Here is a 25400-nt window from a genome sequence, read left to right as displayed (position 1 = left end):
GGTTATCAGGTGCAGGAGGGGATTTCGTGCCAGGAATTTAATACACCATATCTATTCTTTTTACTTTTTCATAGAATGTAAATGGTTAATGAAAGCAATGATACCGATATTACAGACAGAAAACAAGATAATGTGGGTTTATTCTCAGTGTTGGTTTCAAATCTGTTCATAGAGAGGGCCAATAATTCTCAACATAACGACTTCAATGAATTCTACAAGAGCACTTCGAGTTTTCTTTGAAATGATTTGAATTGTGCCTGCATGTTTTTGTTCTCAGAATACTAATATCATAAGTTTGTGTGTTTTTTCCTTTGTACTTAATTTATGCATCTTTTTATTCTTCGTTTCGACGTTATAAGGAAAGGGAAAAAAGGGGGAGGGGTGAAAACTAGAAAAACTACTTCGCCACCATCAATGTATCAGTCTCAAATCAGAGAACTGTCAGTTAGGTTTGGTATTGATGGAAGATCATTGGTATTTTTATATCATTTACAGCCGATTTCATTGAGTGTGTACGGAAAGGTAGAATCCTTGGTTAGCTTGCTTGTTAGCTGAACCATGAAGTCATTATTAGGTTAGGCAAACTACCCTCCTTTAAGAGTAGATTAGTCCGACATATAACCAATTTATTTGTCTATAAGACTAGACTACTTCGAAAGGAGGATAGTATAACTTACCTAATAATGACTTCAAGGTTCAGCTAACAAGCAAGCTAACCAATGATTCTACCTTTCCCTACACACTCAATGAACCTAGTAGAACATATAGTACACACGTTTGACTATAAATCGTAAGCCCATAAGTTAACATCTACACTATATACATCACCAAGTCTCTACTTTTCGTGAACGATTGGGGTCACAATTGGAACTACAAGCGTTTATCCTTCCTGACCGAAGCACACGAGTTATTTCTTTGTTTTTGGTGAGTTAATGCTGCCATACTCTTCAGTTTTCGGTGGCTTGATTAATGATTTTTTGTCTTTTTTGAAAATTGAGTTTTCTCTCGGCTTATGGTATTTGACTGCCTCGTTCTTATTTTTTAAATGACATTATGTCGTATCAAGACGATTCAACATACCAATGATGAAGGAGAACCGGTACGAATAAAATATGGGACGAAATACGTTATGTGAATTTGGTCGACACATTGAATGGTTTGAGTTTGAATATTATATTATATACAACAAAAAATAGAACAAAATCTTGCACAAAACGTTTCAAAAAAAATTATTTTATAGCCTAAAGTTTTTTTTCTTTCTCTGCTATTTCAGAATAATCGAGTGCGCTGTTGTGTAGTCCGGATTTTTTTCGCTTCTGTGCCATACGATTTTTATATTAAAACGGTAGCAACCACTTCCGCTTTTCATTGGTGTGTTGTCTTTCGACAAAACTTCGTTTCCATCTGATTGCTGGTTGATTTTGGCAATAATGCCAAGCAAGAAAAAGAAATTCAACTCAAGATTTCCACCTGTAAGGTTATAGAAGGATAGCAGTTATTTAATTTCCCCAAGTAATCAAGGGTTCCTGTTGAATGCAGGAAGAAATGCAAAACTTGCACAAATAAACATACATAATAAAAACTGTTTTGGTTGAAAGATTAAAAGAACATTTTATATCTATTAATCCCAACGATAGGAATGTAAGAAATATGGCAAATTGCTAATAGGCAAATTTAACCCCAACACTTTACAAACTAAACTTTTAATATTAAATGTTCAGATACACATATTTCACATAACCATTTTTTACAGTGACCTGATAATGTTTGGGAAGCAACTCTTTAGTGACTAAACATGTCAATGATTGATTTTGGGCTCAGTCAGCATAAAGATAAGCATGCATTATTATTAATATAAGGCACTGAGGCAGGTGTTACCTTAATCGTGTTAATTCCTTTTTCTAACCTGTGTTGGATGTGCGGAATGGTGCTGTAAATGTAAAAGGCACCTGTATGAGGTGAGTTAGTTGGAAAAAGTTTTCTGGAATACACTTAAAGGCATACCATACAGTTACAGGGGAGGTAATGATGTCGCTAACATAAAATGTTATTTTACACGATGTCAAACTGTGACATATCGGGAAAAGATACATTTTCAACTCGTTTTTATCATTCAGACTGAGTTGATTTGAAAATGAGTACATTGACCCCTCATTTTAAAAATGACATTTGGCCTGGTTATGTATGAAGATTACTTGAGCCTACTTTTTTGAACAAGTCACAGATGAATTTTTTTAAAATTAGATATATATACAGCAAAAAATTCCCGTTTTTAATAGAATTATGAAACTTTTATAAAAATAAATTATTTTCAAAGAATTGTTACACAAATTCAAAGCACAAAAATTTAGAGAAGATATCCCAAATATTTTTTTATAAAAATCTGCTTGGGGTTTTTTTCTGAAACCAAAAAGTTGGGTATGTCTTTCTAAAGAATAAAGATGTCCAAGAAACCGAAATTTTCAGACACCATTTATCCCTAAAAGATGGTATATTTTTTATTACATATTTGAATTGATTAGGTGTAAAATAGCTTGTATGCAAACTTTTCTTCAAAAATTCACCGTGGGATCAAAACTGTAACGTATGCCCTTTAATAGGGCTTGACAAGGGATTTTTAGGGAAGCCAAATCCGAAAATTGCTCCAGACACAGAATCTAAAAAAAATAATGAGTATTACTGGTAAAAGAAGACTAAGTCCATTTAAATAACTATTTACATACAGATTTTTGCAAAATAAGCAATACAGTAAAATTAGGCCATCAATTATATTTAAATTTTACAAATTATGACCTTAATAATACAAAAATCACTATCATTTAAAAACAATTCGTTACTTTCGAGATACCCTGAATTATTGGCTTCATGACTGAGGGCTGTAAATTAAATAACTCTTACCGAAATGAAGGGGGAACATGGGGAAAATGCATAACTTTGGTTAAAAAACTGACTGAAATATGGAAACCTATACCATCATGACCATGTTGTTCCTATTGTTATGAATTTTATTTATGACATCATTTTCAATATTGATGTAAACAAAGAAACGATATCTTCAGGTAACTGTTTTTTCATATTGAAGTATTATTTAATTAAAGATATAATAATTTATGCCTTAAAACGAAAGAAAATACAAACATGACAAATCTGCATGTATCCATTTCCTTAGATACAAAAGTCTGTCTGATTAGGTGACTTTCTCCAGAGAACTAATTTTGTTTGCTCTACAATTGTATGTTGAATAAGCACTAGAGTCAAGGAGTAATACCACCATTGTTTTCCCCCTAGAAGTCTTTGTTAAATTGGCATTTTTCCAAAAATTGTGCTGAATTTATTGTTGTTGCAAATAAAAAATACTTGGCATGAATAAAATTTTATCATTACCATGATTACCAGTACTACAGAGAAAATTTCAAATAACATTTCATTGCATTTAAGATAATAACCATCACCAGAAGTAAACCAATCAATTTTTCACCCCTTTTTTATACGACCGCAAAAAAATTTTGTGGTCGTATATTGGTATGACGTTGGCGTCGTCGTCGTCCGGCGTCGTCGTCGTCGTCCGGCGTCGTCGTCCGAATACATATTGGTTTTCGCACTCTAACTTTAGTTTAAGTGAATGGATCTTTTTGAAATTTGACCATAAGGTTAAATACCACAAAAGGAAGGTTGGGATTGATTTTGGGGGTTATGGTACCAACAGTTAAGGAATTAGGGGCCAAAAATGAGCATTTTCTAGTTTCCAGACAATAACTGTGGAACGGTGTATGGATCTCTCTGAAATTATACTACAAGTTTCCATACCACAAAGGGATGGTTAGGATTTGCTTTGGGGGGTTCTGGCTCAAACCATTTAGGAATTAGGGGCAAAAAAGGGGGAAAAACAAGGTTGTCCTGGTTAATGGACAAATACTTTAGTACAAAACATAATTTAAAGCAGTGTAAGGGAGATAAATCAAATACATCATTGAAATTATCTCCCTTACACTGCTTTTAAATTATGTATAAAGTAATGGTTAATGAACAATAAAGATAATCTAAAACAGTGTAAGGGAGGTAATCCAAATACAACGTTTTGGTTACTTCCCTTACACTGCTTTTAAATTATGTTTAAAGAAATGCATATTTATAAAGGAAGACCAGTAAAAATATCTGCAAATGTTTTCATCTTTTTTTTTTAATCCATATGAAAGATTTGACACTATATTTTTATTAATTCTATTATAAAATAGATTAAGTTAGCACTATGGTAAATTTAAATGGGTAATTATGGTTGCCAACTCCATTGGAAATTTGAATTGAGATTATGACCATATCTTGAGGGAAAGAATTTTTTTGGGGGAAAAAGGGGGGGGGGGGGGATAAAAAGAAATTGTGGGGGGCCAATTTTTTCTCATTTCAGATTTCAGAAATTAAAAAGAATTATTCTTCAAATATTATTTTTTTTTCAAATTTCAAATATTGAAAAATTTCAAGAAGTAATCTTTAATTGCACAGTATGGCGCATTAGATTTGTAAAATCTTTGATCACATTTATTTATTTGTTATGCCGAATCTAACAGTGTATTTAGATTTTTAATTTTGGGTCCAGTTTTCAAATTGGTCTACATTAATGTCCAAAGGGTCCAAAATTAAACTTTGTTTGATTTTAGCAAAAATTGAATATATGAGGTTCTTTGATATGCTGAATCTAAACATGTATTTAGATTTTTGATTTTTGGCCCAGTTTTCAAGTTGGTCCAAATTGGGGTCCAAAATTAAACTTTGTTTGATTTCAACAAAAATTGAATATATGGGGTTCTTTGATATGCTGAATCTAACCATGTATTTAGATTTTTTATTTGTGGACCCCCTTATCTAATTGGTTCATATTGAGGTCAAAAGGGTCCAAAATTAAACTTTGTTTGATTTCATCTAAAATTGAATTATTGGGGTTCTTTGATATTCCAAATCTAACCGTGTATTTAGGTTTTTAATTTTGGGTCCTGTTTTTTAAATTGGTCTACATTGAGGTCCAAAGGGTCCAAAATTAAACTTAGTTTGATTTTGACAAAAATTTAATTCTTGGGGTTCTTTGATTTGCTGAATCTAAACTTGTGTTTAGATTTTTGATTATGGGCCCAGTTTTCAAGTTGGTCCAAGATAGGGTCCAGTATTTAAACTTTGTTTGATTTCAACAAAAATTGAATATATGGGGTTCTTTGATATGCTGAATCTAAACATGTATTTAGATTTTTGATTATGGGCCCAGTTTTCAAGTTGGTCCAAATTGGGGTCCAAAATTAAACTTTGTTTGATTTCAACAAAAAATGAATATATGAGGTTCTTTGATATGCTGAATCTAACCATGTATTTAGATTTTTTATTTGTAGGCCCCACTATCAAATTGGTTCATATTGAGGTCAAAAGGGTCCAAAATTAAACTTTGTTTGATTTCATCGAAAATTGAATTATTGGGGTTCTTTGATATGCCAAATCTAACCGTGTTTTTAGATTTTTAATTTGGGTTCCGTTTTTTAAATTGGTCTTCATTGAGGTCCAAAGGGTCCAAAATTAAACTTAGTTGGATTTTAACAAAAATTGAATTCTTGGGGTTCTTTGATATGCTGAATCTAAACATGTGTTTAGATTTTTGATTATGGGCCCAGTTTTCAAGTTGGTCCAAGTTGGGGTCCAAAATTAAACTTTTTTTGATTTCAACAAAAATTGAATATATGGGGTTCTTTGATATGCTGAATCTAACCATGAATTTAGATTTTTTATTTGTGGGCCCCGCTATCAAATTGGTTCATATTGAGGTCAAAAGGGTCCAAAATTAAACTTTGTTTGATTTCATCAAAAATTGAATTATTGGGGTTCTTTGATATTCCAAATCTAACCGTGTATTAAGATTTTTAATTTTAAGTCCCGTTTTTTAAATTGGTCTACATTAAGGTCCAAAATTAAACTTAGTTTGATTTTAGCAAAAATTGAATTCTTGGGGTTCTTTGATATGCTGAATCTAAACATGTGTTTAGATTTTTGATTATGGGCCCAGTTTTCAAGTTTGTCCAAGTTGGGGTCCAAAATTAAACTTTGTTTGATTTTAACAAAAATTGAATATATGGGGTTCTTTGATATGCTGAATCTAACCATGTATTTTGATTTTGGACATTGGACCATAATAGGTAAATTAAAAAAAATTCAAGTTCTTAGACCACATTCTTTCTGTGTCAGAAACCTATGCTGTGTCAAATATTTAATAACAATCCAAATTCAGAGCTGTATCAAGCTTGAATGTTGTGTCCATACTTGCCCCAACTGTTCAGGGTTCGACCTCTGCGGTCGTATCAAGCTGCGCCCCAGCGAAGCATTTTATTTCCTATTTACAAGCTTTATAATCGTCTCGCAACAAATTTCCAAAATATTTTAGAGAAACACCAATTAAAAAGATAATAGCACTTTACAACACCTAACATATATGTTTGTGACTCAGAACTTTTCTGCAATGAAAAGCTGGTTTAATTTCCCACAGCTGTCAAATTCAAGGGAATTTTTTTTTCTACCCTTTTTCGTATGAAACTGGATGTGACGTACCATGTTTTGGTGGTATTACACCTATAAAATTCAAATTGATTCAGAATTTATTTTCATTTTTTAACTACCAATATTCTTTTTGTAACCAGAATACAGCAAATTTGTGTGGAATCAGATGATTCTCTTATATATTATGCAAAGTCCTGAGACAAATGATAAAAGAAAGAAAATCAAACTGGAAAAGACTTCTGCACTAATGCGGAAGTCTGAAAAAAGTTCAAAATTGATAATGATTTTGAGTTTATAAGTATATTGATTTTTCTTATTATTGAATTTTCTACTGTTATTGAGGACTGCATTCTCATTTATCCTTTTTATTTGGATTTTGGGTAAGTAAACTGATAAATATATATGTAAGGTTATATATTTCGCCCATTTTGTTAGAATATGAATGAAATCTAAGCATCCTTTTGTTTCAGGCCAGAATCAAGAAGATTATGCAAACAGATGAAGAAGTAGGAAAAGTGGCAGCTGCTGTCCCTGTTATTATTTGTATCCATATTTTGAAGAATAGTTGGCTTTTAAATTATACTTACAAATGTATATTTGCTCCATACTAATCTATTTCACCTGGCCCATAAAGCAATTGTGAGCTTAACCAATGCTGGTACATGTATATCATTTGACCCTATGAATAGTTATATATATGTATCTTGTATCATTTTATGACAAAAAATCCATGCAGATGTTTAAATTACAGTACACCTTAACACATCCTAGCTAGAGCTCTTGAAAAGTTCATTGAAACATTAATTGTGAAAACAGGGGAAACAACTTCAAACAGAAATGCCAAGACATTAACAGCAACTCACATGTAAGTACATTTTGTATTAACTCAGTAAACATAATTATTTTTGAGATTAGAGACACTTGAAGATGAGCAGAAAGCAGGTGTCATATTTTTATGATAATTCTTATGTGATGGATCTGCCTTGAGTGTGGGAGGTTGTAGGTTTCAACAACCCGCTGGGTCAAACTCAAACCAAAGACTTGAAAATTGGTGTTTACTGTTTCAGAGCCAAGGATGCAGAATTTAGGATTAAAAGGAAAGAATGGTCAGCTCTGAGGGAGAATAATATGTTGGAGTAGGGTGATATATCTTCCTGTGGACTATAACCTTGTGAGCTAACTCAGCATGTCAGTCTAGTACAAAGCAGGATATATCATATCTCATTAGCATGTTATTGTCCTAATTGTGCATTTGATATTTGGTGCTGGACATTGCACAGCCATCAATCAAGATCTATATATGAGCTGTTATAAATCTGTTAGCCAATTTCGGGTGGTAAAAAATCTATGCAAAGTCTGTTACTGTTTGAAAATTGAGTTGATATAAGAACCCTACAAACATGACAAAACAGACAAAAATTCATATTTTATTTGGTATTTGAATGTGCTAAAATCAATCAAAGTCTTATGCACTTGCATAAAGTCAATTTCTATCCCACACAGCTCATCTCATTTATTGGATCATAAATGTTGTTCCAATCTCTAACAGTTTCATCATTATGACATACATTTTACCATTGGCTGAAACATCTTCATATTTTCAATTTCATTTAGGTTCAGGTTGTAGCTATATTTAGTTCTTTGGTATGGCAGGGGACATGACTCTTACACATATCATAAAATTCAATTAAACAATAGTTAAAAGGCTTTAATGCTAAATATAACTCAGAATGAAACATGACCAAATTGAGAAATTGATAAATAAATGTTGAAAATCTCTGAAATAGCCAAAAAAGTTTCGTTTTATACTGTTATATAATCTTTTTATACGACCGCAAAAATTAAAAATTTTTTGGTCGTATATTGGTATCACGTCGTCGTTGTTGTCTTCGTCAGCCTCGTCCGAAGACGGATGGTTTCCGGATAATAACTTTAGTATAAGTTCATAGAAATCAATAAAATTTAAAACAAGGTTTAGAACAACTATAGGAAGGTTGGGATTGATTTTAGGGGTTATGGTCCCAACTGTTTAGGAATTATGGGCCAAAAAAGGGGCCCAAATAAGCATTTTTGTAGTTTTCAGAAAATAACTTGTGTTAAAGTGTATGAATCTCTCTGAAATTATACCACAAGTTTCCATACAACAGAGGGATGGTTAGGATTGACTATGGGGGTTATGGCTCAAATCATTTAGGAATTAGAGGCAAAAAAGGGGGGAAAACAAGTTTTTTTCTAGTTACAGGACAATTAAGACAATTTAAAAGCAGTCTAAGGGAGGTAAGCCAATCCCAATTTAAAACAACAATGTTTGATTACCTCCCTTACACTGCTTGTAAATTATGTATTAAGAAATGATGATTGTCTTGAGGTGATAAGCTGTCAATTAATTTTTAAAAGTAACTATTAATTAATATTAATTTTAGCCATGACTATGTATGTCATTTTGTATTTTAAGACTTGTATCATGTATTTAAAAGGGTTATTATGGTTGCAAACTTTATTAAAATTTGTATTGAGATTATGACTACAACTTGAGGGAATGAATTTTTTTTGGAATAAGGGAAACGGGGAGGTGAAAAAAAATTGGGGGTTAGGTAAATAAGAATTTGTAGGGACTATTTTTTCTCATTTCAGATTTCAGAAATTAAAAAGAAAATTTCTTCAAATATTTTTTTTGGGGGTTAATATTCAACAGGATAGTGTATTGCACAAAAGCCAAAAAACGTTTTATTTAGGGGGGAGGGAGGGGGTCAATTTGCAACAGCATAGTGTATTGCACAAAAGCAAAAAATTGAATATAAATTCAAATCATATAACCAATTTTTAAGTTCTTTGACTACAGTTATTCTATGGCAGAAACCTATTATGTGTCAAATATTTAATTACAATCCAAATTCAAACCTGTATCAAGCATAAATATTGTGTCCATTTTGGACCCAACTTTTCAGGGTTGGACATCTGCGGTCGTATCCAGCTGCGCTCAGCGAAGCAATTTATTTTTAAAATTTAAAGTTTAAATATTAATTAATGAGTGTTAAATGAAGTGTAAATGAATATTGGCTATGTTACCGTAAATAGTACTGTAAATTCAGAAATTTTTGTGTGCATTTTGCAATTTTTGAAGAATGGACGAAAATGTGAGATGAATTATTATGATTTCAGTAAATGCTGCATACAAATAGTGAAATCAAAATTCAAAATGCAAGTTTTATTTTTGTGACATCTATTCCGTCACAATTTTTTGTACCAATAAAAACTTTCTGAATTAACAGTATTGAAAAAGCTAAAATATAATGTCATATATATATATATATACATTTATTTGACATTGTTTATTTGATAATTGTAGTAAGCAAACTATTCAGTCCGAGAAAAAGTTTGACTTTTTAAGAGACCTTGTATCCTCTATACCTGATCACCAAGCAGAAGATGAAGGTGAAAGTTCAAATCATGGTGAAACAAAGAAACAAAAAAGGTATTGTTACTTATAGAATTAAAAAAAAAACTTTCAAGAATAAACATTTTAATGCAAATAGAACAGAAAACTAAATGTTGCTAATTTCAGGACGGATATGTCTGTAGAACTAAAATAACAAATTCCTGGTATTCCTTTTTTGTAGAATGATAGTAACTGTTAAAAAATGGTAAATTAATCATATTATTTGCAAACATTGAACAAATGAGGTAAAAACCTGTGGGAATAAGATTCCCAACTAGTTTTTATGAAAAGCAAATTTTTTTAAGTAACAAGGAATTGTTGATTTTACAAAGATGAAGGTGTCTTTGGATAGTTAGTTTTGAAAGACCAAAAAATCCAAAATTTCTTCACGGCAGCAAGGCAAAAGTACTTGTCAGCAGGAGCTACAATGTTCGCAGTGTAGAACTAAATTTGGTTTTAGATTCAAATTCAGACTTTTGGAAATGAATATGGAAAGGAATATATTCTTAAATTGTGTCTTGATAAGGTTGTCCACATTAATAGAATCAACACAAAAATATTATATTTCTGTTATTACTAAACATGTACAATTACCGGTAATAAATTAATGCACAAAACATGTGTTTACTTTATGTACAACAACGTCTTCAAATATGGTAATTTGCACATGAAATACAAATTAATGTTTACAACAGCAGGTATATAAGAGTTTTCAGCTAAGTTATTGATTGAAGATCAAGTTAGTTCAAAGTAAATTAGTGCTTTATTTTTTGGTTTACGAGATACAAGTACATGTATTACTATACATTGTTTTACTACATTTTGTATTTACAAAATACACAAAAAATCCATAACTTAAATCAATCACAATTTACGGTGAAATAATTTTTGAAAAGATTTTTCCAACTAAAATTATGTGTTGAAAATGCTGTTTGATCTTCAGCGATGAGTAGGCACCCAGATCCCCTTGTAAGCTGTATATTTCAAGTTATGCATCCATTCAACAACTATGACCATTGATCTGAAAATTAATGCAATATTCTGAAATTCATAAATGATTTTAAAATGAAAGATTGCAAGTGACCTTAACTAACCATGGAACTGCCATGAAATGCTGGTAATCTAATATTGAAATTTGTTATTGTTAATAAAAATCAGGCCAAGAAAACAAAAAGAAAAATCAGAAAAAAGAAGAGGCAGAAAGAAAAAGTCATCGGAAAGTTCTGAGGTATGTAGGAAATTTCGAAAGATATTAATATTTAATCAGACCACTGCTTGGTCGTTTAGAGGTTACAAATACTTTTTTTATTTCTATATGAGGGATCCAGGTAACAACATGGTTTAAGGGAATAAAGCTTGCAAGTTCTATAGAGACAAACTGATTGTGCTTGGCCATATTGACATTTAGATACTTTTGATTTCAATATCCAAGGTCAAAGATCAAGGTTACAACTTGACACAAGATTAAAAGTTGAAGGCATTATAAAGCTCTAGTTTTGCTTTCAATCTTCATTTAATATTGCTTTGATTTAATTTATTTCAAGATAAAAATAATCTAATAGCATTTTGGAAAATGTGCCACTCAAATTATGTGATTTAGAGTGTATACTTTTCAAAGCTTTTGTTAAAATCTTTCTGTGAAAACAACAAACAAGGGGGTACATTTTGGGGCTTATTTGGCCCTATACATTCACAGAAAGAAAACAAATTGTATGATAGCATTACTTATCATATTTTCAAGCCTCAGAAAACAGCCATTAGAAAATGTGAATATTTGTCAATCCTTGATGACACAACTTAAGTGTGAGATCACAAACAAGATTTTAAAGATTTTTAGAAAATATAAATTTTACTTGAGACAATTTTTTCCAAAATTTTGATTGAGTATAAATTTTTCTCAAAATACATTTTCACAAGAGAATAGATACACACATTTCTTACTGTTTAAATAACTTTTTCCACATATTTGAATCCAAAATTGAATGTTTTAATCAGTACTAGTACATGTACATAGATTTAACATATGATTTGATTCTGAAAATCAAGAGACAAATTGAAATATATTTGACTTTAGGGCCTGCAATTCTTCTTAATGGCTTTGAATATTAAAAATCTATTATATAGGACTTCATAATAGTATAAGAAATATAGCAACCTTTACTAAAATATCAAGTCTGAAGGGCTTTATGGCTTATCTTTTAAGGTTAGTTTTTACTTTTAATTGGATCTATAATGTTCCCATTGCTAGTAAGCACAATTTTTGGCTATCTTGTACAGCAGATTTTTATACGACCGCAAAAAAATTTTGTGGTCGTATATTGGTATGACGTTGGCGTCGTCGTCGTCGTCGTCGTCGTCGTCGTCGTCGTCCGGCGTCGTCGTCGTCGTCCGGCGTCGTCGTCCGAATACATATTGGTTTTCGCACTCTAACTTTAGTTTAAGTGAATGGATCTTTTTGAAATTTCACCATAAGGTTAAATACCACAAAAGGAAGGTTGGGATTGATTTTGGGGGTTATGGTACCAACAGTTAAGGAATTAGGGGCCAAAAAGGGGCCAAAAATGAGCATTTTCTAGTTTTCAGACAATAACTGTGGAACGGTGTATGGATCTCTCTGAAATTATACTACAAGTTTCCATACCACAAAGGGATGGTTAGGATTTGCTTTGGGGGGTTATGGCTCAAACCGTTTAGGAATTAGGGGCAAAAAAGGGGGAAAAACAAGGTTGTCCTGGTTAATGGACAAATACTTTAGTACAAAACATAATTTAAAGCAGTGTAAGGGAGATAAATCAAATACATCATTGAAATTATCTCCCTTACACTGCTTTTAAATTATGTATAAAGTAATGGTTAATGAACAATAAAGATAATCTAAAACAGTGTAAGGGAGGTAATCCAAATACAACGTTTTGGTTACTTCCCTTACACTGCTTTTAAATTATGTTTAAAGAAATGCATATTTATAAAGGAAGACCAGTAAAAATATCTGCAAATGTTTTCATCTTTTTTTTTTACAAAAAAATCCATATGAAAGATTTGACACTATATTTTTATTAATTCTATTATAAAATAGATTAAGTTAGCACTATGGTAAATTTAAATGGGTAATTATGGTTGCCAACTCCATTGGAAATTTGAATTGAGATTATGACCATATCTTGAGGGAAAGAATTTTTTGGGGGGAAAAAGGGGGGGGGGGGGGGATAAAAAGAAATTGTGGGGGGCCAATTTTTTCTCATTTCAGATTTCAGAAATTAAAAAGAATTATTCTTCAAATATTTTTTTTTTTTCAAATTTCAAATATTGAAAAATTTCAAGAAGTAATCTTTAATTGCACAGTATGGCGCATTAGATTTGTAAAATCTTTGATCACATTTATTTATTTGTTATGCCGAATCTAACAGTGTATTTAGATTTTTAGTTTTGGGTCCAGTTTTCAAATTGGTCTACATTAATGTCCAAAGGGTCCAAAATTAAACTTTGTTTGATTTTAGCAAAAATTGAATATATGAGGTTCTTTGATATGCTGAATCTAAACATGTATTTAGATTTTTGATTTTTGGCCCAGTTTTCAAGTTGGTCCAAATTGGGGTCCAAAATTAAACTTTGTTTGATTTCAACAAAAATTGAATATATGGGGTTCTTTGATATGCTGAATCTAACCATGTATTTAGATTTTTTATTTGTGGACCCCGTTATCTAATTGGTTCATATTGAGGTCAAATTGGTCCAAAATTAAACTTTGTTTGATTTCATCTAAAATTGAATTATTGGGGTTCTTTGATATTCCAAATCTAACCGTGTATTTAGGTTTTTAATTTTGGGTCCTGTTTTTTAAATTGGTCTACATTGAGGTCCAAAGGGTCCAAAATTAAACTTAGTTTGATTTTAACAAAAATTAATTCTTGGGGTTCTTTGATTTGCTGAATCTAAACATGTGTTTAGATTTTTGATTATGGGCCCAGTTCTCAAGTTGGTCCAAGATAGGGTCCAGTATTTAAACTTTGTTTGATTTCAACAAAAATTGAATATATGGGGTTCTTTGATATGCTGAATCTAAACATGTATTTAGATTTTTGATTATGGGCCCAGTTTTCAAGTTGGTCCAAATTGGGGTCCAAAATTAAACTTTGTTTGATTTCAACAAAAATTGAATATATGAGGTTCTTTGATATGCTGAATCTAACCATGTATTTAGATTTTTTATTTGTGGGCCCCGCTATCAAATTGGTTCATATTGAGGTCAAAAGGGTCCAAAATTAAACTTTGTTTGATTTCATCGAAAATTGAATCATGGGGTTCTTTGATATTCCAAATCTAACCGTGTTTTTAGATTTTTAATTTGGGTCCCGTTTTTTAAATTGGTCTTCATTGAGGTCCAAAGGGTCCAAAATTAAACTTAGTTTGATTTTAACAAAAATTGAATTCTTGGGGTTCTTTGATATGCTGAATCTAAACATGTGTTTAGATTTTTGATTATGGGCCCAGTTTTCAAGTTGTTCCAAGTTGGGGTCCAAAATTAAACTTTTTTTGATTTCAACAAAAATTGAATATATGGGGTTCTTTGATATGCTGAATCTAACCATGTATTTAGAATTTTTATTTGTGGGCCCCGCTATCAAATTGGTTCATATTGAGGTCAAAAGGGTCCAAAATTAAACTTTGTTTGATTTCATCAAAAATTGAATTATTGGGGTTCTTTGATATTCCAAATCTAACCGTGTATTTAGATTTTTAATTTTAAGTCCCGTTTTTTAAATTGGTCTACATTAAGGTCCAAAGGGTCCAAAATTAAACTTAGTTTGATTTTAGCAAAAATTGAATTCTTGGGGTTCTTTGATATGCTGAATCTAAACATGTGTTTAGATTTTTGATTATGGGCCCAGTTTTCAAGTTTGTCCAAGTTGGGGTCCAAAATTAAACTTTGTTTGATTTTAACAAAAATTGAATATATGGGGTTCTTTGATATGCTGAATCTAACCATGTATTTTGATTTTGGACATTGGACCATAATAGATAAATTAAAAAAATTCAAGTTCTTAGACCACATTCTTTCTGTGTCAGAAACCTATGCTGTGTCAAATATTTAATAACAATCCAAATTCAGAGCTGTATCAAGCTTGAATGTTGTGTCCATACTTGCCCCAACTGTTCAGGGTTCGACCTCTGCGGTCGTATCAAGCTGCGCCCCAGCGAAGCATTTTATTGTCATTGTTTTAGTTTGCATTGCAATACAATGATTTTGATAGCATATACATCAGATTTTGTTCTGTGTTATCTATTGCATCTGCTGTACCGATATAGCCTTAATATAGTGTGGTCTTAAATTAATGAAATTTAAACTTAAAAAATGAAGAAAAAAAGGGAAAAAGATGGTTTAGAAATTTAGAAAATCTTTACCATTGAAAGGTAGCTTCATTTCTGCACTTCCAACCTACTATTTAAAAATTACCGAAATAATTTATTCAATAAAGAAGTTGCTGGTGGCCAAGTGACTACTATAGGCAATGAGCTGAAAGTCAGCAGGGCCCCATTTATGTATTTTTTATTTCTATAGTCTGACACTCAAGGGTGAGAAATTTTCTAGGATTTATTTTACTGTTGCATGTTTACAGGAGGAAAACAATCACAACACAAACAATGGAGATAATCCAGTAAATGAAGATCCAGCAGAAGATGAGGATGACGATGAAGATACTGAAACAGATGAAGATGATCACTCATCGGAATCCCATCCAGCCGAACCTATCTCATACGATCAAAGTTTTAATGCGTCATTGCCAAGTAGTGCAGGATTAGCTCAAAAATCAAGTTTTACATCACCTATTAGTCATAGTTCATCAACATTTATTCCCCCTTATGTCAATAAGATGCCATCAGTCGGCCACATGATGCCATCGAATCCATTTGTACCGTTGATGCCACCATTCCCGAGCTCAGGGTTACCACCAGTCACAATAGATGAATCGTAAGTTCTTTCATAGATTTCCTCAGGATAACTAGTAAATTAACATCTGTAGGAATTTTCTCCGACATTGAAATACATAATAAAAATTTTAGGTTTAATACACTGAAAAAAATATATAGATTGAAATCAGATATCTTGATTTACATTAATTCGGTAAACAAACTTATTTTTGCGGATATTTTTTGGCATATTGCCCTTTCGAGCCAACTTCGCAACAATTTATTGTCATGATTTTATAACTTTGTTGATGGATTCTTATGTGAGAAGATCCAAGTTTAACCTATTCGCATGTTATATTTGTGTTTTTTTTTACTACTTGTAAAAGCTTTGAAATTAAATCGCTTGTAAGAATAAGTCGGTTTACAGTAGATTGACAGCAATTTATTTATTTACAGAAATCAGCCGTTAGATTTATGCACAACTTCATCATCATCATCAAAGAATAGTGTGGTAAAAACCAGCATTTGTACAGTAGTGTCACAGAACTCTAATGAGGATGATGATTATGATACTTGATGTGTTGAATGATATATATTTTAGTCATTTATTGTGTTGTTACAAAATAGGCCAACATATTTTATTTATAGGTTTTAATGAATGAGCCAATATAATATTTTTAGATCCACCCCGATTGAAGAATGAGAGGAAATGTTCCATTTTTGATTTTTTTCCTGTGCATGAATTTTTTAGACAGATTATTATGATAATTTAAACAAAATATTTTTTTCAAATCAGGTTTTGTTTTTGTCATTTATCCTTTTATCTTCTTGCTACCTTATAATTTTGGACAAATAATTTAAACCTACAAATGTAAAATGTTGGCCTCTAGGAAGGTCATTAGCAATAATATTGTTATCACAATGTTATTTTGTGAGTAGATGTGGAAATTTGTCTTAGATCTGTATAAATGAAAGTGCTAACAGAAAGTCAAAGTTTTGTCTGTTTTTTTGTTAGCAGTTATGTTTCTGTTGTGTGAACTTTTCTTATTCAAATTTTTTTCTAGACAAAAGAAGAGGTTTTTTTTAAAAGCTGACAGAATCTATAAAAATATATTTTGGGCTTATACATTTTTATTGTTCAGATAATTACTACATTTTTACTAGTTTTTAACCTTTTTATTATACGACCGCAAAAAAAAATTTTTGTGGTCGTATATTGGTATGACGTTGGCGTCGTCGTCGTCGTCCGGCGTCGTCGTCGTCGTCCGGCGTCGTCGTCCGAAGACGCATTAGTTTTCGCACTCTAACTTTAGTTTAAGTGAATGGATCTCTATGAAATTTCACCATAAGGTTCAATACAACAAAAGGAAGGTGGGGATTGATTTTGGGGGTTATGGTACCAACAGTTAAGGAATTAGGGGCCAAAAAGGGGCCAAAAATAAGCATTTTCTAGTTTCCAGACAATAACTGTGGAACGGTGTATGGATCTCTCTGAAATTATACTACAAGTTTCCATACCACAAAGGGATGGTTAGGATTTGCTTTGGGGGGTTATGGCTCAAACCGTTTAAGAATTAGGGGCAAAAAAGGGGGAAAAACAAGGTTGTCCTGGTTAATGGACAAATACTTTAGTACAAAACATAATTTAAAGCAGTGTAAGGGAGATAAATCAAATACATCATTGAAATTATCTCCCTTACACTGCTTTTAAATTATGTATAAAGTAATGGTTAATGAACAATTAAGATAATTTAAAACAGTGTAAGGGAGGTAATCCAAATACAACGTTTTGGTTACTTCCCTTACACTGCTTTTAAATTATGTTTAAAGAAATGCATATTTATAAAGGAAGACCAGTAAAAATATCTGCAAATGTTGCATCTTTTTTTTTTACAAAAAAATCCATATGAAAGATTTGACACTATATTTTAACTTCTATTATAAAATAGATTAAGTTAGCACTATGGTAAATTTAAATGGGTAATTATGGTTTGGGGAAAAAAAGGGGGGGGGGTAAAAAGAAATTGTGGGGGTCAATTTTTTCTCATTTCAGATTTCAGAAATTAAAAAGAATTATTCTTCAAATATTATTTTTTTTTCAAATTTCAAATATTGAAAAATTTCAAGAAGTAATCTTTAATTGCACAGTATGGCGCATTAGATTTGTAAAATCTTTGACCACATTTATTTATTTGTTATGCCGAATCTAACCGTGTATTTAGATTTTTAATTTTGGATCCAGTTTTCAAATTGGTCTACATTAAGGTCCAAAAGGTCCAAAATTAAACTTTGTTTGATTTTAACAAAAATTGAATTCTTGGGGTTCTTTGATATGCTGAATCTAAACATGTGTTTAGATTTTTGATTATGGGCCCAGTTTTCAAGTTGGTCCAAGTTGGGGTCCAAAATAAAACTTTGTTTGATTTCAACAAAAATTGAATATATGGGGTTCTTTGATATGCTGAATCTAAACATGTATTTAGATTTTAGATTTTTGGCCCAGTTTTCAAGTTGGTCCAAACTGGGGTCCAAAATTAAACTTTGTTTGATTTCAACAAAAATTGAATATATGGGGTTCTTTGATATGCTGAATCTTACTATGTATTTAGATTTTTTATTTGTGGGTCCGCTATCAAATTGGTTCATATTGAGGTCAAAAGGGTCCAAAATTAAACTTTGTTTGATTTCATCAAAAATTGAATTATTGGGGTTCTTTGATATGCCAAATCTAACCGTGTATTTAGATTTTTAATTTTGGGTCCCGTTTTTTAAATTGGTCTACATTAAGGTCCAAAGGGTCCAAAATTAAACTTAGTTTGATTTTAACAAAAATTGAATTCTTGGGGTTCTTTGATATGCTGAATCTAAACATGTGTTTAGATTTTTTATTATGGGCCCAGTTTTCAAGTTGGTCCAAGTTGGGGTCCAAAATAAAACTTTGTTTGATTTCAACAAAAATTGAATATATGGGGTTCTTTGATATGCTGAATCTAAACATGTATTTAGATTTTAGATTTTTGGCCCAGTTTTCAAGTTGGTCCAAACTGGGGTCCAAAATTAAACTTTGTTTGATTTCAACAAAAATTGAATATATGGGGTTCTTTGATATGCTGAATCTTACCATGTATTTAGATTTTTTATTTGTGGCCCAGTTTTCAAGTTGGTCCAAATTGGGGTCCAAAATTAAACTTTATATGATTTCAACAAAAATTGAATATATGGGGTTCTTTGATATGCTGAATCTTACCATGTATTTAGATTTTTTATTTGTGGGCCCGCTATCAAATTGGTTCATATTGAGGTCAAAAGGGTCCAAAATTAAACTTTGTTTGATTTCATTAAAAATTGAATTATTGGGGTTCTTTGATATGCCAAATCTAACCGTGTTTTTAGATTTTTAATTTTGGGTCCCGTTTTTTAAATTGGTCTACATTAAGGTCCAAAGGGTCCAAAATTAAACTTAGTTTGATTTTAACAAAAATTGAATTCTTGGGGTACTTTGATATGCTGAATCTAACCATGTATTTTGATTTTGGACATTGGACCATAATAGGTAAATTAAAAAAATTGAAGTTATTAGACCACATTCTTTCTGTGTCAGAAACCTATGCTGTGTCAAATATTTAATCACAATCCAAATTCAGAGATGTATCAAGCTTGAATGTTGTGTCCATACTTGCCCCAACTGTTCAGGGTTCGACCTCTGCGGTCGCATCAAGCTGCGCCCAGCGAAGCATTTTATTAGCGTTATAATGATACATTACAGCAAATTTCATGCCAATGCTATGAAAAGTTCATTTTTGTTGGAGTTATATTTTTTGTGATAAGTCACATCTTTGGGGTCCTTGCTTTTTTGAAATAATTACGGTAATTTATTATTAATCAATGAGTTTAAACAAACGTTGTCGAATAAAAATACTAATTATCTAAATACACTGATATTTAGTTTGTTTTATAACATAAATTTGCTTTTTTTAATAGGTATGTTAATTGTACAATATTGAACATGCTTTAAGCATGTTAAGTTACACATTTGTGCTTGAATTTTTTTTTTGGAAGGGTTAAAGATTTTTTAGAATTTTAAAAATTTCTTTTAGGTTCAAAATGTGTGTGTTATAATTCCTTTTCTTTTGTTTAAAAGAAATTTTCAATACTCATTTCATAGCATGTAATAAGTCAGAATATGTGCATATTATTCCATATTTCAATATGTTACAAATTGCTCAGATAATGAAGTTATATGTTAGTTGTCAAATTTCAAGCATTGCTTAGATTTGAACTCTATAAATGAATTTGTGCATATTTCCTTTAGATTTCACTTCATACTGTTGGCATATCATAGTTTAAAAATAGGTTTAATTTTACTAAAATGAAACTACTGATTGAAGAGATTTTCTAGTTATCTTACTATAAGAAAACTACCGAATGAAGAGATATTCTTGTACCTTGTACTCGGTATAAGTGGTAGTGCTAAATCTTTGCTGAATTTGTTTGCCTTATCTACTTGTTATAAAATTGTTTTCCCTTTTTACCATTTTTAATTTCAAATTTATTATGAAATACAAATTTCTCTTATTCTTCATGCATTTAAACAGGAATTATTTAGTGGGATAAATTTTGGATAAAACACATGTTGTTTGCATTGTTGCTTGTGATTTGCAGAAAAATCATTTCATAATATTATACTCGGAATTTTTCAATTTTTCAATATTGAAAATGGATAAATATTATAATCAATGGGACAGTGTGGTAGAATCTATATTTCTTTTTCTTGTTGGGTTTAGCTTTATTTTATGCTACTTATTGGCATAGGCAAGGATAAATTTTCATATTGCTTCATCTTGAAAAAGTGCTTTTATCGCCTTGTTGTACTTAAAAACTTTCAAAAGTTTGAATAAACAAATCATTGATACTTGGAATCATAAATAAACCATATAATATTGTAATTCAGAATAAAAACTAATGCACAGATATAGCTTCAATTCTGACAATGAAACTCCCATGAAAATGCAAGATACAAAAATCTTGGACATGTTGGTAGTTTCAATCATCTATGACTTGAAAAAATTTGTTACAAAAGCTTACCATTGCGATTGTCTCATCTTTTTCAGTTACCATTGTTAAAATCTTATAAAAAATCCTGAACCATATTGAGAGTGATATTTCTGTACCTGGCCTATCAGTAATATAAATTTACTCTGTACTCAGAGAACAAAATTTGTACTTGAAACACCAAATCCAGTACTTTGATTGGTTGATTTGTGAGTCTGAGTACAATAATTGTACTTAAAAGTTTTATGATCTTAAGGTCTGAGTCAGACGACAGAAAATCTTCCCTTGAGTGTCCAAGGTTTTCTAGTTATGGGTGCTTAATTTTTTACTGGCATATTAGTAATTAATGTTGAGTTAGATTTTAAAATGTTAAAAATTGCTATTTCAAGGTTTGTAGGCTGTCTTACCTTGCATGCAGGTTTTGGAATAACAAGAATATTTCAGTCCAAAGAAACAGAGTGGTAATTAAATAGGAACAGAAATATTGTCGTGCCCCAATGTATGCATTGGAAATTCCTTTTTGCACCAAAGATCTGAGGCATCTGACAAAGGGTATTGTAAATTGTTTTTCAGAATGATTTCAAAGAGGGGTATGCCATCTACACATTTTCACTGCATTTTTTTTTTTATCAAATAATCAATTCATATGTAGATATTAAGAGGAGGTTTTTATAAAAAAAGAAGATTTCTGTGAAAATCAAAATGCCTACCTTGGTTGTTCCAACCTTTTTGGTCAAATAATCAAGAAATTTTTTTGGAACAATAAAATCATAACCATTACTATTGTATTGAAAAAAGTAAAAGATATAGGTGTATTGTTTCAGCTTCATATGCCATCATAACTTACATTGGTTATTGTTTGTTAAGTTTAATGTTGTATTTAAGGGCTATTCCATTAAAATGTATGTGGGAGGGTAGGAAGGGACTTTCAAAATATCCCTACAACCAAGAACCATTTTTTTTAGATAATTTTGCATAATGGTAATAGATGCATACTGAAAAAGACCCATGACCCACATTCAATAATTAAACTTCCCTTCCTACCCTCCCACATACATTTTAATGGAATAGCCCTAATTGTAAATTGTGGTTCTGCTATTTTTCACTACAACGAATCACTCATAATCATTCTTTAACTTTTTAGTGGGGGGTTCTTTATTAAAAGTGTATTTAAAAAAAAAAATTTGGGGGAGGGGGGGGGGGGGGGGGGAATGACACTGCAGTTTTGCAAGTATGTGCACCTTCAAAATTGTATGTGAATGCAATGTGTAGATTTGGGAAATACTGCAAACCAACTTATTTTTGGTGGACCCATATTTTTTTACTTAGTGCCCTTTCTAGATGATTTTGCAAACTTTGGGGCTATTTAATTTCACGGTTTTCTACTTTTCTTGATAAATTCATATAAGGGATAATCAAATTTTAACATATAAGCAAGTATTTGTATTCACTTTAATTTTTATACCTGCGAGCTGCAAAAACTAAATGGCTCGTAAAAATTATTTGGTTGATAGTATAGATTATGAAACTGAGGGTGTATACATATAAAATTTTGACATGTCTTAATGTCTCTGAACTTCTTACTCAGATTTTTCAATTAAGACAATTGAGATTTGTTTACTTGCATTTTATGCTTACTCATTTACACTTAATCATTCAGAAATAGCAGGTGTGAAATGACAATGTCATAAATACATTTTATTTCACACATTTATGTGTGTGTACCCATTACTTACATTTTATGTTTATTCATTTACACTTACCATTCACAAATTGAAAGTGTGATATGTTCACAATACATGTTCACACTTATTTACATTTTTGCTTATTCATTTATACATACATATACACTTACCATTTACAAATTGCAGGTGTGAAATATACTATGCAGCGGAACATGTCATTAGTACATGCTTTTCACACTTAATCATTTACACATGTACACTTACCATTCACAAATAGCAGGCTAGAAATGTACTATACAAAGGAACTACAAAAATATTGTACTTAGCTTTGTCTCGTTAAGATTGTTATGTTTGAGATTAAAAGAATGATATCATAGATTTTGTTTTATATAAGTAGAGTCTGTGTATACATGTATGTTTAAATATGTGGTTTTACAGAAAGATGAGTAAAATGGTTACTATACAAATGTTTTCATTTTCTTAAAGCCTAAGTGACACTTTTTTATTTGCAGGACACTTGGAAAGAAGTTTCATTCTTGACTCTCACTTGGCTTTTCTCAACAGTATGTCCCTTTGATATATTTTGTCTCTCTTTTATTGTAGCACTGTAAAATGGTCTGAATAGTTTCTGTTACCTGTATTACAAAAAACTTCAAAAATATTTTTTTGAAAACCAGTTATATGTTTAGATAGGAATAAGAAGATGTGGTATGAGTGCCAATGAGACAAACTTGTTTTCAAACTTATACATATGTTTATAATGAATACCTGTTACAGTAAAAATATTTACATTTTGTAGTTTGATTTAAGAGTTCATAATCTTTTCCTTTAATTTCTCTTTCCTTGTTTGAGAACCATTAGTCAAGTCTAACCATCAAACAATGTCATCACATTACTGGTACATTGTAATATTATCATTATGGTTGACTTTAATATGGACAGCCTTGGTGGTCCCGTGGTCGTATGATCTCATCTGCAAGAGGTCATTGGTTTAATACCTGGCTGGGTCAACAATATACTTTAAAATTCTTATTTGCTTGCAGGATTTTTGAACAAGAGTAAAGACTGGTCACCTTGTATTAAGAATAAGGTGTTCATGTAGGATGATGTTTCTTCATGTAAAATGTTACCATGTGAGCTAGCATGTTAAGGTGGTACATAACACTACAAGGATAACTCAGCTGAACGTTTTAATCACATTCTATTGTTAAGAAAATATTAAGCTTCTCAATGATCAAAATTAGTGTTTGTCAAACTGCTATATATCAAGTGAAATTTTTCTAATAAAGTGTATGGTTCAAGGTTTTTAAAATTTTGAAATTTTTGTCAAATGGTCAAAGTAAATATTTTGTCAAAATTTTATGAAAATTAAACGAGCCAAATTAATTTTAGTCTAGGTGTTTGGTACCATCTTAAAACATTACTCAGCATGTCAGTCTAGTACTAATCTCAATAACATATTATTGTACTGAATATGCATAGCCGACTATACGGTATGGGTTTTTATACGACAGCAAAAAATTTTGCAGTCGTATATTGGTATCACGTCATCGTCGTCAGCGTCGTCCGAAGACATTTGGTTTCCGGACAATAACTTCAATAAATGTAAATAGAAATCTATGAAATTTAAACACAAGGTTTATAACCACAAAAGGAAGGTTGGGATTGATTTTGGGGACCAAAAAGGGGCCCAAATAAGCATTTTTCTAGTTTCCAGACAATAACTTGTGGAACAGTGTATGGATCTCTCTGAAATTATACCACAAGTTTCCATACCACAAAGGGATGGTTAGGATTGGCTTTGGGGGGTTATGGCTCAAACCGTTTAGGAATTAGGGGCAAAAAAAGGGGAAAAACAAGACTTTCCTGGTTAATGGACAATTAAAAAAAGTACAATGTTATGTTTGGATTACCTCCCTTACACTGCTTTTAAATTATGTATAAAAAAATGTTGTATTGTCTTGAGGTGATTAGCTGTCAATTTATTTTTAGAAGTTACTATTTAAAAATGCTGATTAAGGAATATTAATTTTAGTCATGATTATGTATGTCATTTTCTATTTTTAGACTTTTATGATGTATTTAAATGGGTAATTATGGTTGCAAACTCCATTGGAAATTTGAATTGAGATTATGACCATATCTTGAGGGAAAGAATTTTTTTGGGGGGAAAAAAAGGGGGGGGGGGGTGAAAAAAATTGGGGGGGGACAATTTTTTCTTATTTCAGATTTCAGAAATTGAAAAGAAGATTTTTGCAGAAAAAAAAGGGGGGGGGGGGTCAATTCGCAACAGCATAGTGTATTGCCCAAAAGCAAAAAAAAAGGGGGGGGGGGGGGGGGGAGGTGGGATCAATTTGCAAAAACATAGTGTATTGCACAAAAGCAAAAAATTGAATATAAATTCAAATCATATAACCAATTCTAAGTTCTTTGACTACAGTTATTCTGTGTCAGAAACCTATTATGTGTCAAATATTTAATTGCAATCCAAATTAAGACCTGTATTAAGCACGAATATTGTGTCCATTTTTGCCCCAACTGTTCAGGGTTGGACCTCTGCGGTCGTATCCAGCTGCGCTCGGCAAAGCTATTTATTCTCATATTTGAAGGCCATACGGTAGCCTATAATTGCTTACATTCACTTTATTTGAACTTTGGTGGATAGTTGTCTCATTGGCAATCATACCTCATCTCTTTATTTTTATATATGTACTATTTTCCACTGTATGTTAAGAAACCATCAATAAGTATTTGTAAATGGTCTCTTTGGGACTGTTTAAATTTCG

General features: G+C 31.3%; 2 protein-coding genes across 2 annotated transcripts in view; both read left to right on the top strand.

Annotated features, from left to right (window-relative positions):
• Window positions 1-25400, top strand: part of LOC127698851 (apoptosis-resistant E3 ubiquitin protein ligase 1-like) — a 232153-nt gene that overhangs the window by 148572 nt on the left and 58181 nt on the right. The window lies entirely within an intron of this gene.
• Window positions 1338-17053, top strand: LOC127698900 (dr1-associated corepressor-like). Its single transcript, XM_052202630.1, has 7 exons — window positions 1338-1472; window positions 6999-7071; window positions 7300-7393; window positions 9878-10003; window positions 11126-11195; window positions 15586-15938; window positions 16334-17053. The coding sequence occupies exons 1-7, from the start codon at window positions 1431-1433 to the stop codon at window positions 16452-16454; spliced, it is 879 nt and encodes a 292-aa protein (XP_052058590.1). The 5' UTR covers window positions 1338-1430; the 3' UTR covers window positions 16455-17053.

Source organism: Mytilus californianus, unplaced genomic scaffold (genome assembly GCF_021869535.1).
Source record: "Mytilus californianus isolate M0D057914Y unplaced genomic scaffold, xbMytCali1.0.p SCAF_4, whole genome shotgun sequence".
Classification (NCBI taxonomy): domain Eukaryota; kingdom Metazoa; phylum Mollusca; class Bivalvia; order Mytilida; family Mytilidae; genus Mytilus; species Mytilus californianus.
The sequence above is the reverse complement of the archived record's forward strand: the minus strand, read 5'-3'. Positions and strand labels throughout refer to the sequence as shown.